At 43.0% G+C, this 15,053-nt stretch overlaps 2 protein-coding genes across 6 annotated transcripts in view; one reads left to right on the forward strand and one right to left on the reverse strand.

Annotated features, from left to right (window-relative positions):
* Positions 1-8,895, reverse strand: part of ccny (cyclin Y) — a 292,558-nt gene extending 283,663 nt beyond the window's left edge. For both annotated transcript variants that reach the window (XM_090189790.1, XM_090189788.1), the window contains exon 1: positions 8,832-8,895. The gene's annotated coding sequence lies outside the window, so the exon portion shown is untranslated. The remainder of the gene's footprint in view (positions 1-8,831) is intronic.
* The window catches only part of LOC110535542 (partitioning defective 3 homolog), a 546,846-nt gene that overhangs the window by 178,522 nt on the left and 353,271 nt on the right, over positions 1-15,053 (forward strand). For all 4 annotated transcript variants that reach the window (XM_036935238.2, XM_036935240.2, XM_090189781.1 and 1 more), the window contains exon 3: positions 14,088-14,274. In XM_036935238.2, the coding sequence (XP_036791133.2) occupies positions 14,088-14,274 (187 nt within the window). The remainder of the gene's footprint in view (positions 1-14,087; positions 14,275-15,053) is intronic.

The following is a 15,053-nucleotide window of genomic DNA, read 5'->3' on the forward strand; positions in this document are numbered from 1 at the left end:
AGGTGTGTGCATGCCCATGCGTTTTGGGCCTCTTCACCACTAGTATTACACGCCTATAGTGACAACAGGAGGGGGCTCAAAAGGCTTACTAGCTGACTAATGGCCACCGTTGTCTCATGCTGTTACCCATGCTCACAAGCACAGCAGAGGCCTTGATGGATCTTTCTGTAGATGCCAGTCTTCATGCCCAAGCTCTGGGTAGATCACAGGGATGTGTGGAGTGTCAGAGTGCTAGGTGCTTAACTGGAAGAGGAAGGGGGGAGTCGGTTGTCAAACCAGCCCCTCATCCCCTCTCCTCAGATACAGCTACCCCCCACTGCCCCTCCCTCACCCCCTTCCTGCCCATGCCAGCCCCAGATCAAAGGGGAGGAACATGAAAGGCATCTGAGAGATTCGCTCTCAATATCCTCTTTCTCTCTCTCTCTCTCTCTCTCTCTCTCTCTCTCTCTCTCTCAAACTCCTCTCACTCTCTCCAACCTCCTTTCACCATCTCCCCCTGTATATCAACGGCTCACCCTCTCCCATCTCTCTCACTGAGGACTAGTGAGATATCAATGGAGAGGCAGAGGGTGTGGGTGAGATAGACTCATGGGTTTATTGCTCCATTGTTGTTGCTCTCTGCAGGAAGAGAAGGCATTAATTCTCTCCAAGGAGGAGGGAGCTCCACACTTCCTCCTCCTCCTCCACTCTCAGGTGAGGCTGCAGGCAGAGATCCACTTGGAATAAGCTTTTTGACCTCCAAAGTTCATTGTCAAGAAACTTTCTCTCCCTCTGAATGCTGAAACGTGCCCGTCATGCTTCTCCACAATTAGCGAAGCTGTGGCGCCACTGAATGTTTCGTGATGCGTCACTAAAACTTGGACCCTCTTTGGTGAACTTTCGGGAACTTGTCATATAAGGGCCAGAGATTTGAAAATTGAAAATTGAACATCTGTCCACGTCCAAGTGGCCTTGTCGAATTGTCAGACAGGGAGAAGTGTTTGTCTGACGCACTCAGTGCTGGCTGTCTCCTCTCTGGGCAAGTGTGTCCTCTCATACCCACACAGAGAGATGGAGGAGGAGAGAGGAGAGAGTTTTTTGGAGGGACTCTTTCTCACAATTTGGCAACCCTGCGCCACTTTTGAGATTCTTGAGAAAACTCTTCAGACAAACAGAGCTCCAATAAGTGGTTTTAGATGGCTGATCTCAGAATATGGGTTTTGTCTAAGGAGTCTGCAGTCTCCTCCCTGTCGGCTGGACTGCATCTCTGTGAAAGCCGCTCCAGCTTCCATGCATATTTTATTTCTGATTCTTTCTTTATTTCTCTTCTCCTCTTACTAACTATTCATGGCTCCAGTCGATTTAGGGCAAAACGGGGCCTTTCACGAGCACATAAATATTGCATGATTGATAAATGCTGGTCCATTTGATTATGAGTGGGGTGATGTACGTATGTGTGTGGTGGTTAAGCTAGCGCTGTGCGGCGCGTTGGAAACTGGGAAAGGGCTCTGGAGTGGGTGGAGAGAGGAGGCAAGGCCCTGCAAAGTGCACATCATAAGTGGATGGGTATTTAAAAATGAATCATGTTTAGTGGAGGGAGGCCCAACAACACGAGTTTTTCACTCCCTCTAAATGCCTTCAAACGGCCAGCTGGCAAGCTTTTCAAGGAGTTGTACTAACTACTCCGACCCACAAATGAATGAGGGCTGATTACTTTGTCATTAATGATTCAAGCACAATTGGAATGTAAATACTGTATGTCTGGAGTGAAGGCCCATTCCCTCTCCACTCCTTGGCACATTGCGTCTCTAGTCCCATTGCAACTTGTTTTGAATACAAACACTGTCACACCAAATAGCATTCAAAAGGTCTATCAACCTAGGCAGAATAACTTAGATAGCTCTTTAAATGGCTAAGGAAAGAAAACCGTTTAGGAACATGTACTCACCAATACTTCCTTGTCGGCTGGTTTAATATGTGCATATTGAACAAAAAAGCAGAAGAACGCTGCCATAACGCTACCACACGTATCACCGTGAAGCCTGGCAATAAACGGAACGTCAACTAAATTCCACTTCAAAGTGTGTGATTTTAATATAAAAGGATTCTCATTTTGCAACAGGGTGCCTCTTTCATCACCCCCGATTGCTTCTCGCAAGTGTGTGTGTGTGTGTGTGGTGTGTGTGTGCATAGAGCGAATGTAGGAATGTGCAATAACCCCACAACTCTTTGGGTGTAATTTCTGCGTCTGAGACCGAAAAGCGATTACAGTGAACTGTGCAGTGCGGAGGCCTAAATAACATCAGCATGAAGCGTTTACACACCGAGTCAGTGTTTCTGTGATGACGAGCGTGTCGTGTCAGCGTGACAGATAAGGAGGCTTTGGGAATAAATGCAATCTGCTTTAATTGTGTAAAGAGAACATGAGAGATGTCAGTGTGAGTTATGCTAATGATAAACCATACTGGAGCGCGCGCGCACACACACGCACACACACACACTCATTCATACAGTACACACTGATAGACACACACACACGGATACAGTAAGCATACACACACACATATACTCATTCATACAGTACACACTGATAGACACACACACGGATACAGTAAACATACACACACACATACTCATTCATACAGTACACACTGATAGACACACACACACGGATACAGTAAACATACACACACATACGCACACACACACATACTGAATTAAATTAAAATAAGAAACAAAGCTCTGAAACGTGTTTGTATGCCAACTTACTTGTAAACAGGCAAGAAAATAAGCCAACAGGTGCAAAAACACTTGAGCTATTTTAACCTACAGACAAATTCCAAGGTATTTACACGAAAGCTGCTGTATTTGACTGTGTCTGATATTTCCTGTGTTATAGCTTTCCACATCCTTGCCCTATAGAAAAGATACTGCCTAAATCTTTGGCAAAGCAAGAGGAGATTTACATTGGTGTAGTGTAGATGCTATTGTTCCATAGCATTAGACTAGGATTGACATGAGCTCCTTGCTACAGCCTTCAGAGTGTAGGCTAAGTATAATACATGGGAGCGGGAGGCTAATCTTCTTATAAGAATTGGTTGATTAGCTGTAGTTGTGTGATGAACAGAACAGCCAAACACATCCCATTGAAAACCTCTTGGCAGAACCAGCATCCAATCTACAATTATTTCTCTCTCTCTCTCTCGTATCTATTGTCTCTCGTCTCCTATCTCTCGGTCTCTGACACTCTCTGTCGCGATCTCTATTCTAGTTTTTCCTCTGTCTCTCTCTTTTTCTCTATCTGTATCTCTCTATTGCTGGCTATTTTTCACTCTCTGTCTCAATTTCTATTCTCTCTTCTCGCTCTCTGCTATAGCTCCAACAGACCAGTGCTGACTGGCAGGTAGTCAGGCATCTCTGAGCATGCCAGTTTTCCTTCCTTCCTTATCCTCACAACCAAATATGTTTGTGTGTTTGCCAGTGTAGGCTCCTCAGAGGAGGAAGGGGAGGACCTTAAAAAGACTATCGTTTTTAAATAAAACTATACTAAATAAATTCACGTCACCAAAAAATTGATTATAACACACTATTTTGCAATGAAGGTCTACAGTAGCCTCAACAGCACTCTGTCGGTTAGCACCATGGTGTAGCCGGGGGACAGCTACACTCTACAAAGCAAATGTATTACAAATAAAGAACTGATCACATTTACATACACTACCATTCAGAAGTTCTGGGGTCACTTGGAAATGCCCTTGTTTTACATGAAAACATATATGAAATTAGTTGCGAAAGGAATAGGAAATATAGTCAAGACTTGACAAGTTTATAAATAATGATTTGTAATTGAAATAATAATTGTGTCCTTCCAACTTTACTTTTGTCAAAGAATCCTCCAGTTGCAGCAATTACATTATAGTTGCCAATTTGTTGAGGTAATCTGAAGAGATTTAACCCCATGCTTCCTGAAGCACCTCCCACAACTTGGATTGGCTTGATGGGCACTTATGTCCATACGGTCAAGCTGCTCCCACAACAGCTCAATAGGGTTGAGATCCGGTGACTATGCTGGCCACTCCATTATAGACAGAATACCAGCTGACGGCTTATTTCCTAAATAGTTCTTGCATAGTTTGGAGTTATGCTTTGGGTCACTGTCCTGTTGTAGGAGGAAATTGGCTCAAATTAAGCGCCATCCACAGGGTATGGCATGGCGTTGCAAAATGGAGTGATAGCCTTCCTTCTTCAAGATCCTTTTTACCCTATATATATCTCCCACTTTACCGCCACCAAAGCACCCCCAGACCATCACATTGCCTCCGCCATGCTTGACAGATGGCATAAAGCACTCCTCCAACATCTTTAATTTTTTCTGTGTCTCACGAATGTTCTACTTTGTGATCCGAACACCTCAAACTTAGATTTGTATGTCCATAACACTTTTTTTCAGTCTTCCTCTGTCCATTGTCTGTGTTATTTTGCCCATCTTAATCTTTTATTTTTATTGACCAGTCTGAGATATGGCTTTTTCTTTGCAACTCTGCCTAGAAGGCCAGACTCCTGGAGTCGCCTCTTCACTGTAGACCTTGAGACGGGTACTATTTAATGAGCTGCCAGTTGAGGACTTGTGAGACGTCTATTTCTCAAACTAGACACTCTAATGTACTTGTCCTCTTGCTCAGTTGTGCACAGAGGCTTCCCACTCCTCTTTCTATGCTGGTTAGAGCCAGTTTGCGCTGTTCTGTGCAGGGAGTAGTACACAGCATTGTACAATTTCTCGCACGGATTACCCTTCATTTCTCAGAACAACAAAAAAATCTGCCGTTTCCAGGTACAATAGTAATTTACAACATTAGCAAAGTCTACACAGTTTCCGATAAATTTGATGTTATTTTAATGGACCGGGTTCAAGTCCGGGCTCTTGCTAGGCCCCTCAAGGACATTCAGAGACTTGTCCCGAAGCCCCTCCTGCATTGTCTTGGCTATGTGTTTAGGGTTGTTGTCCTTTGTGAAGGTGGAACTTCGTCCCCAGTCTGAGGTCCTGAGCGCTCTGGCGCAGATTTTCATCAATAAAATGTAGCTAATAGCCATGTAATCTCCATAGATGGGTTTCCAAGTAGCCACACACAAGCTTAGGTCTCCCTGCACAATGCCAACCATTGGATTCTGGAGCAGTGGAAACGCGTTCTCTGGAATAATGAATCACACTTCACCATCTGCAGGTCTGACGGACGAACCTGGGTTAGGCAGATGTTAGGAGAACGCTACCTCCCCCGATGCATAGTACCCATCTGTAAAGTTTGGTGGAGGAGGAACGATGGTCTTGGGCTGTATTTCATGGTTTGGGCAAGGCCGCTTAGTTCCAGTGAAGCGAAATCTTAACACTACAGCATACAATGACATTCTAGACAATTATGTGCTTCGAACTTGATGATGACAGTTTGGGGAAGGCCCTTAACCATTTCAGCATGACAATGTCCCTGTGCACAAAGCAAGGTCCATACAAGAAATGGTTTGTCAAGATCGGTGTGGAAGAACTTGATTGGCCTGCACAGAGCCCTGACCTCAACTCCATCGAACACCTTTGGGATGAATTGGAGTGCGACGGGACAAGGAAATCCCGTCCGGCCAAACCCTCCCCTAACCCGGACGATGCAGGGCCAATTGTGCGCCGCCTCATGGGTGTCACGGCCAGCTGTGACACAACCTGGGATCGAACCCAGGGCTGTAGTAACCCCTCAAGCACTGCGATGCAGTGCTTTAGACCGCTGCGCCACTCAGGAGGCCCTCAGCTAGCTAGTTTAGCCTTATCAATCACCCGGCTCAAACAGAGAGGGATGCTATGTTACCTAGCTGGCAATGGCTATCCAACACTGGATAGCCATAGCCAAGTCAAGGTAAGCTTTTGGTTTGATTAATTTAGTGCCACCGGGGCCCGCTGGTGTAACTGCTTGCTAACTGTACACAGAACTGCATGATTGTAGAGGGTTTACTAACGTGTTAGTCATAGTACCTATGTTTGCCTTCACGTTAGCTAATATGGTGACAACGATGTAGGCTTTGTGTAGAAGTTAGCGGTTATGATATGAAGGTTTGGCTTGGAAAGTTTTTTTTGCCCCTGGTCAGACAGCTGATGTGTTGTGCACTCAGGTGAGAGGGAGTAGGTGCGAGACGTAATCATCCAGCGATAAAAGGACTCATATGCTGTTTGTATGTGGCTGCTGTGAAAGCAGTGGTGTGCCGACATGACCAGTGGTGTGCCAACATGACCAGTGGTGTGCCGACATGACCAGTGGTGTGCCGACATGACCAGTGGTGTGCCGACATGACCAGTGGTGTGCCGACATGACCAGTGGTGTGCCAACATGACCAGTGGTGTGCCGACATGACCATACTCTTACTCATAATCGTTTCGTAAATTGACAGTTGATAGTCGGAAAAAACTGAATTGTTTTAATATGCCTAAATAGATTTTGGCAAAATATCTCCCTGCTTGTTCTCACTGAATATTTTTTTTTAGGAGAAGCGCACAGAGAGGTGTGTATATGTGTATGTGTCTGTGTGTCCTCAATTTGAAGCAGTCAGCCATGTTTGCTATCACTCAGTCAGAATGCACATTTGTTTAATAATTTTTCCTTGCCCCTCTTGTTAGATATTATGCACACTGATAGCTTGATAGCAAACGTCCTTGACCGGTGAAAGCGAGTGAACAGAGAAACACAGCTTCACTCAGGATCAACGTACAGCCCGCCCTTTTCTTTACAGACAGGCAAACTAACCAGTTGAGTTATTTAGACTGCACGTAACTGATTCAGACAGCACAATATGGTTGAGAAACCCTGTGACTGACTGACATGAGAAAGGTGCTTTTTTTCACGGATAATTACAAAAAAATTAGCTGATCATAATCATATCCAGGAAATTACCCATGTCTGTTAGGATACTCATTTTGTCCGACTACTCGGCACACCCCTACATGAAAGTGAATTGTGTTAGCGTGTGATCAGGGGTGTATTCATTCCGTCGATTCTGTTGAAAAACATTTCTTAAATGGAAGCAAACGGAGTGAAATGGGCGCACACATACCTGAATTTGTCCAATAGAAACTCTTGTATGTAACTGTTGGACTGATGATTATACCCTAGATCAGCTAGATGCAGGCAAGATTGTGCAAGGCTCTATCAAATGTGTCAATGTCTGTCACCTTGATTCCTCAAATTTCTCTTGATCTGTGCACCTACGTTATAAACTTTCATTCATAAGCTAGGTTGTAGCAACCTCATGATGGGTATAGGGAAACATGTTGTATTATGTAGCAGCCTAAATCTATTGACATTACTTTGAGCTGGCTGAATAGAATATGAATGACATTCATCCAATATGCTGTAATAGAAATAAGGCCATGCTCATAAAAAATATAATTGTCCTCCCTCATCTTAAATGGCACCAACCGCCACTGGTGCTTGTGTGTATGTGCGTGTGCGTGCGTGTGTGTATGCATACATGTGTTCATGTTTGAGTGTCTGACAGAGACAGAAAAGGGAAACAGAAATGTTGAAACTTAGTTACTGTTCGCAAAACAATGTCCATTACAGGCTAGAACATTTTACAATGCAAGAAGATACTGTTAGCTTCCAGCTTTGTAGGTTAACTTTCCTTGCTAGTTTACAGCTGAAGCCAACATCAATTCACCCCCCCCCCCCCCCCCCCCCGTTGTTTGTGACAATATTCAAACCATAACGCAAAATATACTCATTTCAAAGCTGATTGCCACCAAAACTGTATTAATTCACTTAATCGGTCTCTCCCAAAGATGATGTATTGCCTCAGTGACCTGACTCTGTGTGTGTGTATAGAGCGTTGACGGGCTGCCCCCCCCCCCTCTTTCTTCATGAAATATATCATTACTGGTTAAAGAGAGAGCGCACACTTTTATAAAATAAGCTACTTCTATGCAAATGTTGTTGATCAGTATAATACAATAACTCTCACATGGAAAGGAAATATATTGTTTATCATCTGTAGCCCCATGAGATCAGCCAAATCAAGCTCAATAACTCCTATTGCATATGCATTCACCTGCATTGTGAATAGGCCTAAGCTACATTTTGATGTACCCAGTTTATCAATAGACTAAAGATCTACCATTTAAATATATACAGTACCAGTCATAAGTTTGGACACCTAATCATTTGAGTTTTTCTTTATTTTTACTATTTTCTACATTGTAGAGTAATAGAGAAGAAATGAACACTATGAAATAATACATATGGAATCATGTAGAACCAGAAAAAGTATTTTATAGATTATTCAAAGGAGCCACCCTTTGTCTTGATGACAGCTTTGCACATTATAGGCATTCTCTCAACCAGCTTCATGGAATGCATTTCAATTAACAGGTGTGACTTGTAAAAAGTTCATTTGAGGCCTATCGTCGTCCGGGTTAGGGAGGGTTTGGCCCGGCAGGGATATCCTTGTCTCGTCGCGCACCAGCGACTCATGTGGAAAAAAATAAGTTAATTTGTGGAATTTCTTTCCTTAACCTTTCTGATCTCCCCATCCCGGATCCGGGATCGTGAAAACAGACTCAAGCTCATTACCATAACGCAACGTTAACTATTCATGAAAATCGCAAATGAAATGAAATAAATATGCTAGCTCTCAAGCTTAGCCTTTTGTTAACAACACTGTCATCTCAGATTTTCAAAATATGCTTCTCAACCATTGCAAAACAAGCATTTGTGTAACAGTATTGATGGCTAACGTAGCATTTAGCATAGCATTTAGCATTAGCATTCAGCTGGCAACATTTACACAAAAAAACAGAAAAGCATTCAAATAAAATCATTTACCTTTGAAGAACTTCAGATGTTTTCAATGAGGAGACTCTCAGATAGCAAATGTTCAGTTTTTCCTGAAAGATTATTTGTTTAGGACAAATCGCTCCGTTTTCTGCGTCACGTTTAGCTATGAAAAAACCCCTGTATCCAGGATTGTGTAAATCTATCAGCAAGCTCATTAGCATAACACAACGTTAACTATTCATGAAAATCGCAAATGAAATGAAATAAATATGCCATCTCTCAAGCTTAGCCTTTTGTAAACAACACTGTGTTAGTGTTCAAATACTGGAGAGTTGAGACCAAATCACGGACGCTGGACAGAGTGGATTTCAGTTGTAACAAAAGACAGTTTTAATGAGTCAGAGATATCTTGTCCCGCAGTTTTACGTGCACGGACCTAGTTCACATAACTCGGCAAGGAGCCAGGTGAAAAAGAGGCCTATACAATGGTTACATACATTTTTATACATAGAATAAAGTAGGTGGAGTCTTGTCGTTTCGGTCTTCTTGACTGGTCGGAGGGTTGGAGGCGGGCCTTGCTCTAGCCAGAGCGGGCCCCATTGGTGCACAGCAAAAGTTCTTTGCTCTTGGGACCGGCCAGTTAGAGGGAGATGAGATGTGTGTTTATATAAGGAAGAGGGGGTCAGTCTTATGGCTGGGTGTATGTGTTCTTACGACGGAATGTCTTTGTTTATATGAGCTATGTGTATGAATATTTATATAACAACTGTCATCTCAGATTTTCAAAATATACTTCTCAACCATAGGAAAACAATCATTTGTGTAAAAGTAGCTAGCTAGCGTAGCATTTAGCGTTAGCATTTAGCGTTAGCATTAGCGTTAGCATCCAGCACGCAACATTTCAACAAAAACATAAAAGCCTTCAAATAAAATAATTTACCTTTGAAGAACTTCAGATGTTTTCAATGAGGAGACTCTCAGTTAGATAGCAGATGCTCAGTTTTTCCAAAAATATTCTTTGTGTATTAGAAATAGCTCCGTTTTGTACATCACAATTGGCTACCAAAAAAACCCGAAAATTCAGTCCTCAAAACGCGAACTTTTTTCCAAATTAACTCCATAATATCGACTGAAAACATGGCAAACGTTGTTTAGAATCAATCCTCAAGGTGTTTTTCACATATCTCTTCGATGATATATCGTTCGTGGAAGTGTGCTTTCTCTCCTGAATCCCAGGAGAAAATGCCCGCACCTGAAGATTACGCACAAATTTAGACAAAGGACACCAGGCGGACCCCTGGAAAATGTAGTCTCTTATGGCCAATCTTCCAATGATATGCCTACAAATACGTCACAATGCTGCCGACATCTTGGGGAAACGGCAGAAGGTCTAAGCTTATTCCTGTCGCATTCACAGCCATATAAGGAGACATTAGAAAACAGAGCTTCAGAAATTCTGCTCATTTCCTGTTTGACGTATCATCTTGGTTTCGCCTGTAGAATGAGTTCTGGGGCACTTACAGACAAAATCTTTGCAGATTCTGAAACTTCAGAGTGTTTTCTTTCCAAAACTGTCAAGAATATGCATAGTCGAGCATCTTTTCGTGACAAAATATCGCGCTTAAAACGGGAACGTTTTTTATCCAAAAATGAAATAGCGCCCCTAGAGATGCAACTGGTTAATGCGTTTGAGCCAATCAGTTGTGTTGTGACAAGGTAGGGTTGGTATACAGAAGATAACTCTATATGGTAAAATACCAAGTCCATATTATGGCAAGAACAGCTCATTAAAGCAAAGAGAATCGACAGTCCATCATTGCTTTAAGACATGAAGGTCAGTCAATCAGGAACATTTCAAGATCTTTGAAAGTTTCTTCAAGTGCAGTCGCAAAAACCGTCAAGAGCTATGATGAAACTGGCTCTCATGAGGACCGCCACAGGAAAGGAAGACCCAGAGTTACCTCTGATGCAGATGATAAGTTCATTAGATTTACCAACCTTAGAAATCACGGAGTTCAAGTAACAGACACGTCTCAACATCAACTGTTCAGAGGAGACTGCGTGAATCAGGCCTTCACGGTTGCATTTCTGCAAAGAAACCACTACTAAAGGACACCAATAATAAGAAGAGACTTGTTTGGGCCAAGAAACACAAGCAATTGACATTATACCGGTGGAAATCTGTCATTTGGATTGATGAGTCCAAATTTGAGATTTTTGGTTCCAACCATCGTATCTTTGTGAGACGCAGAGTAGGTAAACGGATGATCTCCGCATGTGTGGTTCCCACCGTGAAACGTGGAGGAGGAGGTGTGATGGTGTGGGGTTGCTTTGCTGGTGACACTGTCAGTGATTTATTTAGAATTCAAGGCACACTTAACCAGCATGGCTACCACAGCATTCTGGGTGGCACTTAGTGGGACTATCATTTGTTTTTCAACAGGACAATGACCCAAAACACACCTCCAGGCTGTGTAAGGGCTATTTGACCAAGAAGGAGAGTGATGGAGTCCTGTTTCAGATGGTCTGGCCTCCACAATCACCTGACCTACACCCAATTGAGATGGTTTGGGATGAGATGGACCGCCGAGTGAAGGAAAAGCAGCCAACAAGTGCTCAGCAAATGTGGGAACTCCTTCAAGACTTGCATTCCAGGTGAAGCTGGTTGAGAGAATGCCAAGAGTGTGCAAAGCTGTCATCAAGGCGATGGATGGCTACTTTGAAGAATCTAAAATATATTTAGATTTGTTTTAACACTTTTTTTGGTCACTACATGATTCCATTTGTGCTATTTCATAGTTTAGATGTCTTCTCCATTATTCTATAATGTAGAAAATTGTAAAAATAAAGAATGACTATGTGTGTCCAAACTTTTGTCTGGTACTGTATACACATTTGAAGTCGGGAGTTTACATACACCTTAGCCAAACACATTTAAACTATGTTTTCATCATTTCTGACATTTAATCCTCGTAAAAATCCCCTGTTTTAGGTCAGTTAGGATCACTACTTTATTTGAAGTATGTGAAATGTCAGAATAATAGTAGAGAGTATGATTTATTTCAACTTTTATTTCTTTCATCACTTTCCAATTGGGTCAGACATTTACATACACTCAATTACTATTTGGTAGCATTGGCTTTAAATTGTTTAACTTGGTTCAAACATTTTGGGTAGCCTTCGACAAGCTTCCCACAATAGGTTGGGTGAATTTTGGCCCATTCCTCCTGACAGATCTGGTGTAACTGTGTCAGGTTTGTAGGCCTCCTTGCTCTCACATACCTTTTCAGTTCTGCCCACACATTTTCTATGAGATTTAGGTCAGAGCTTTGTGATGGCCACTCCAATATCTTGACTTTGTTGTCCTTGAGCCATTTTGCCACAACTTTGGAAGTATGCTTGGGGTCATTGTCCATTTGGAAGACCCATTTGCGACCAAGCTTTAACATCCTGACTGATGTCTTGAGATGGTGCTTCAATATATCCACCACATTTTCCTGCCTCATGATACCATCTATTTTGTGAAGTGCACCAGTCCCTACTGCAGTAAAGCACCCCCACAACATGATGCTGCCACCCCCGTGCTTCACGGTTGGGATGGTGTTCCTCGGCTTGCAAGCCTCCCCCTCGCCCAGTTCTATTTTTGTTTCATCAGACCAGAGGACATTTCTCCAAAAAGTACGATCTTTTTCCCCGTGTGCTGTTGCAAACCATAGTCTGACTTTTTTCAGTCTGTTTTGGAGCAGTGGCTTCTTTCTTGCTGAGCTGCCTTTCAGGTTATGTCGATATTGGACTCTTTTTACTCTGGATATGGATACTTTTCTACCTGTTTCCTCCAGCATCTTCACAAGGTCCTTTCCTGTTGTTCTGGGATTAATTTGCACTTTTTGCGCCAAAGTACGTTCATCTCTAGGAGACAGAACGCGTCTCCTTCCTGAGCGGTATGACGGCTGCATGGTTCCATGGGGTTTATACTTGCATACTATTGTTTGTACAGATGAACGTGGTACCTTCAGGCGTTTGGAAATTGGCTGATTTCTTTTGATTTTCCCATGATGTCAAGCAAAGAAGCACTGAGTTTGAAGGTAGACCTTGAAATACATCCACAGGTACACCTCCAATTGACTCAAATGATGTCAATTAGCCTATCAGAAGCTTCTGAAGCCATGACATCATTTTCTTTTTCCAAGCTGCTTAAAAGGCACAGTCAATTTAGGCACAGTGAATTATAAGTGAAATAATTTGTCTGTAAACAATTGATGGAAAAATTACTTCTGTCATACACAAAGTAGATATCCTAACCGACTTGCCAAAACTATAGTTTGTTAAGAAGAAATTTGTGGAGTGGTTGAAAAATTAGTTTTAATGACTGAAACCTAAGTGTATGTAAACTTCTGACTTCAACTGTATTATCTGTATTAATTTATTTTTTTATTTTTTTATTTTATTTTTTGTCAGTTGAGTTAAAGGGGGGGAAAGTAAAGTGTGAGTGTTAGTTCACGAAGGGTCGGGGTGCGAGGGTGGTGCTGTGGGATTATTTAAGATTATTTTTGAAGAGGTAGGGTTTCAGATGTTTTCGGGAAGATAGGCAGGAACTCTGCTGTCCTAGCTTCAGGTGGAAGCTGGTTCCACCATTGTCTGATTGTAGAATTTATGAATTAGTGCACACATGGCTGTCTCTGAAAATGTTGAGGTACATTTTTTATAAGCTAAGAATAATGATCTCAAACGATGCCCAATGATTGAACATAGCAGTAGCTGCATGTATCTGTCTGGATCAAGTGCCATTCTTTGACTTTGGCTAATATGCCTTCTTGCCTTCCTCTGGTATCGTGATGGAATCGTGACACCAAACTGGTTTCGAAGTCGAAATTCTGTTATCGTAACAACCCTACTCAGTATAAACCATGCCTGTGAGTTGAGCCTTGTTGTAGCAGGCATAGTGTGTTGGCTAGGTCACCGTGGCGATGGTCTGTGTGTGAGAATGCGGTAATAATGGGATGTAGATGCTCTTTGTGCTCTGCCTCTCTGCCCAGTAACCACAAATACATGGCAACACAGCACCTTTATGGAAATGGGACAGCTGCCCACTGAGTGGCTGGACATGGGTAGTCAACTAGCAGTACTGTAAGTGTAAATGTGTGTGTGTGCATATGTGTTTACATGTGCTTGCGAGTTAGCATACATGTTTGTGTTTTGCTTCAGGTGTGCATCAGCTTCTCTCTCTCGCTCTCTCCTTATCTAACCTGTCCTCTCTCTCTCTCTCTTTATTTAACCTATCCTCTCTCTACCCTCTCTCTCCAGCTGGTGGCAGTGTATGAGGAGCAGGACCCTCACCATGGAGGTGATGGCACCAGTGCCAGCTCAACGGGCACACAGAGCCCTGACCCCTTCACTGCCGTCGCAGAGCTCAACTCCAGCAACATGTCCGCCTTCCAGCCCTACCAGACCAGCAGCGAGATAGAGGTTACCCCCTCCGCCCTGCGCAGCAGTAAGTGTCAGACTAGTGGTACTTTAGTTTGCCACTTGGTCATTAAGTGCTCTAGTGTGTCACAGCTATTGAAGACATGTATCTGTAAGAAAGAAGAGAGGAAACACTCTTGACCAATCAGCCCTGAATAAATCTGTTTTTTTTATATAGTTTAGTGAAGTTTTTTAAGAGTCAGTTAGAGTTGTGTCCAGGGAGTGGCTTTGCGGTGAGCGAGATGGGCAGGTGGTATCGTCCAGGGGACTGTGGCTGTACCATCCACTCAATCATGCATGATGATGGGGGAGAAACAGACCGGGTCTCTGATTAACACTGACAGCTGAACCTGGGGGTCACCACGCACACACACGCACACGCCCACACACACACACACACACACACACACAGAGGCACAGACACCCAGTACCATAACGTTTGCCTCCATCCCTCCCTAAGTCCATCCCTCAACTCCACCCTTTCCTACAGGTCAGACTTAGATACATAACACGCTGCTCAAGTTTTTGGGGTTTACCTGTTTTGCATGTTATTTTGGCATTAATACGTGTCACATATCATTGCAAACAATGTAAAAAAAAATATATATACAGTATAATATCGTTAATAAAGCCTCATACAAACATGGTCTCTTTTTAGTTTTCTTGAGTAAGGCAGTTCCAAAATGCAGGTGTTTCAGCCTAGCTCTCTGTGGTGGTGGAGCGGGCCAGCAGAAAAAAATGAGCATTGTGCCCTGATTAGCTCAGTGTTCTGTCACTCATGGGGACCTTACGTAATCGCCAAGCTTA

This window comes from Oncorhynchus mykiss, chromosome 11 (genome assembly GCF_057628025.1).
Source record: "Oncorhynchus mykiss isolate SJ-2025 chromosome 11, ASM5762802v1, whole genome shotgun sequence".
In the NCBI taxonomy this organism is placed as follows: Eukaryota; Metazoa; Chordata; class Actinopteri; order Salmoniformes; family Salmonidae; genus Oncorhynchus; species Oncorhynchus mykiss.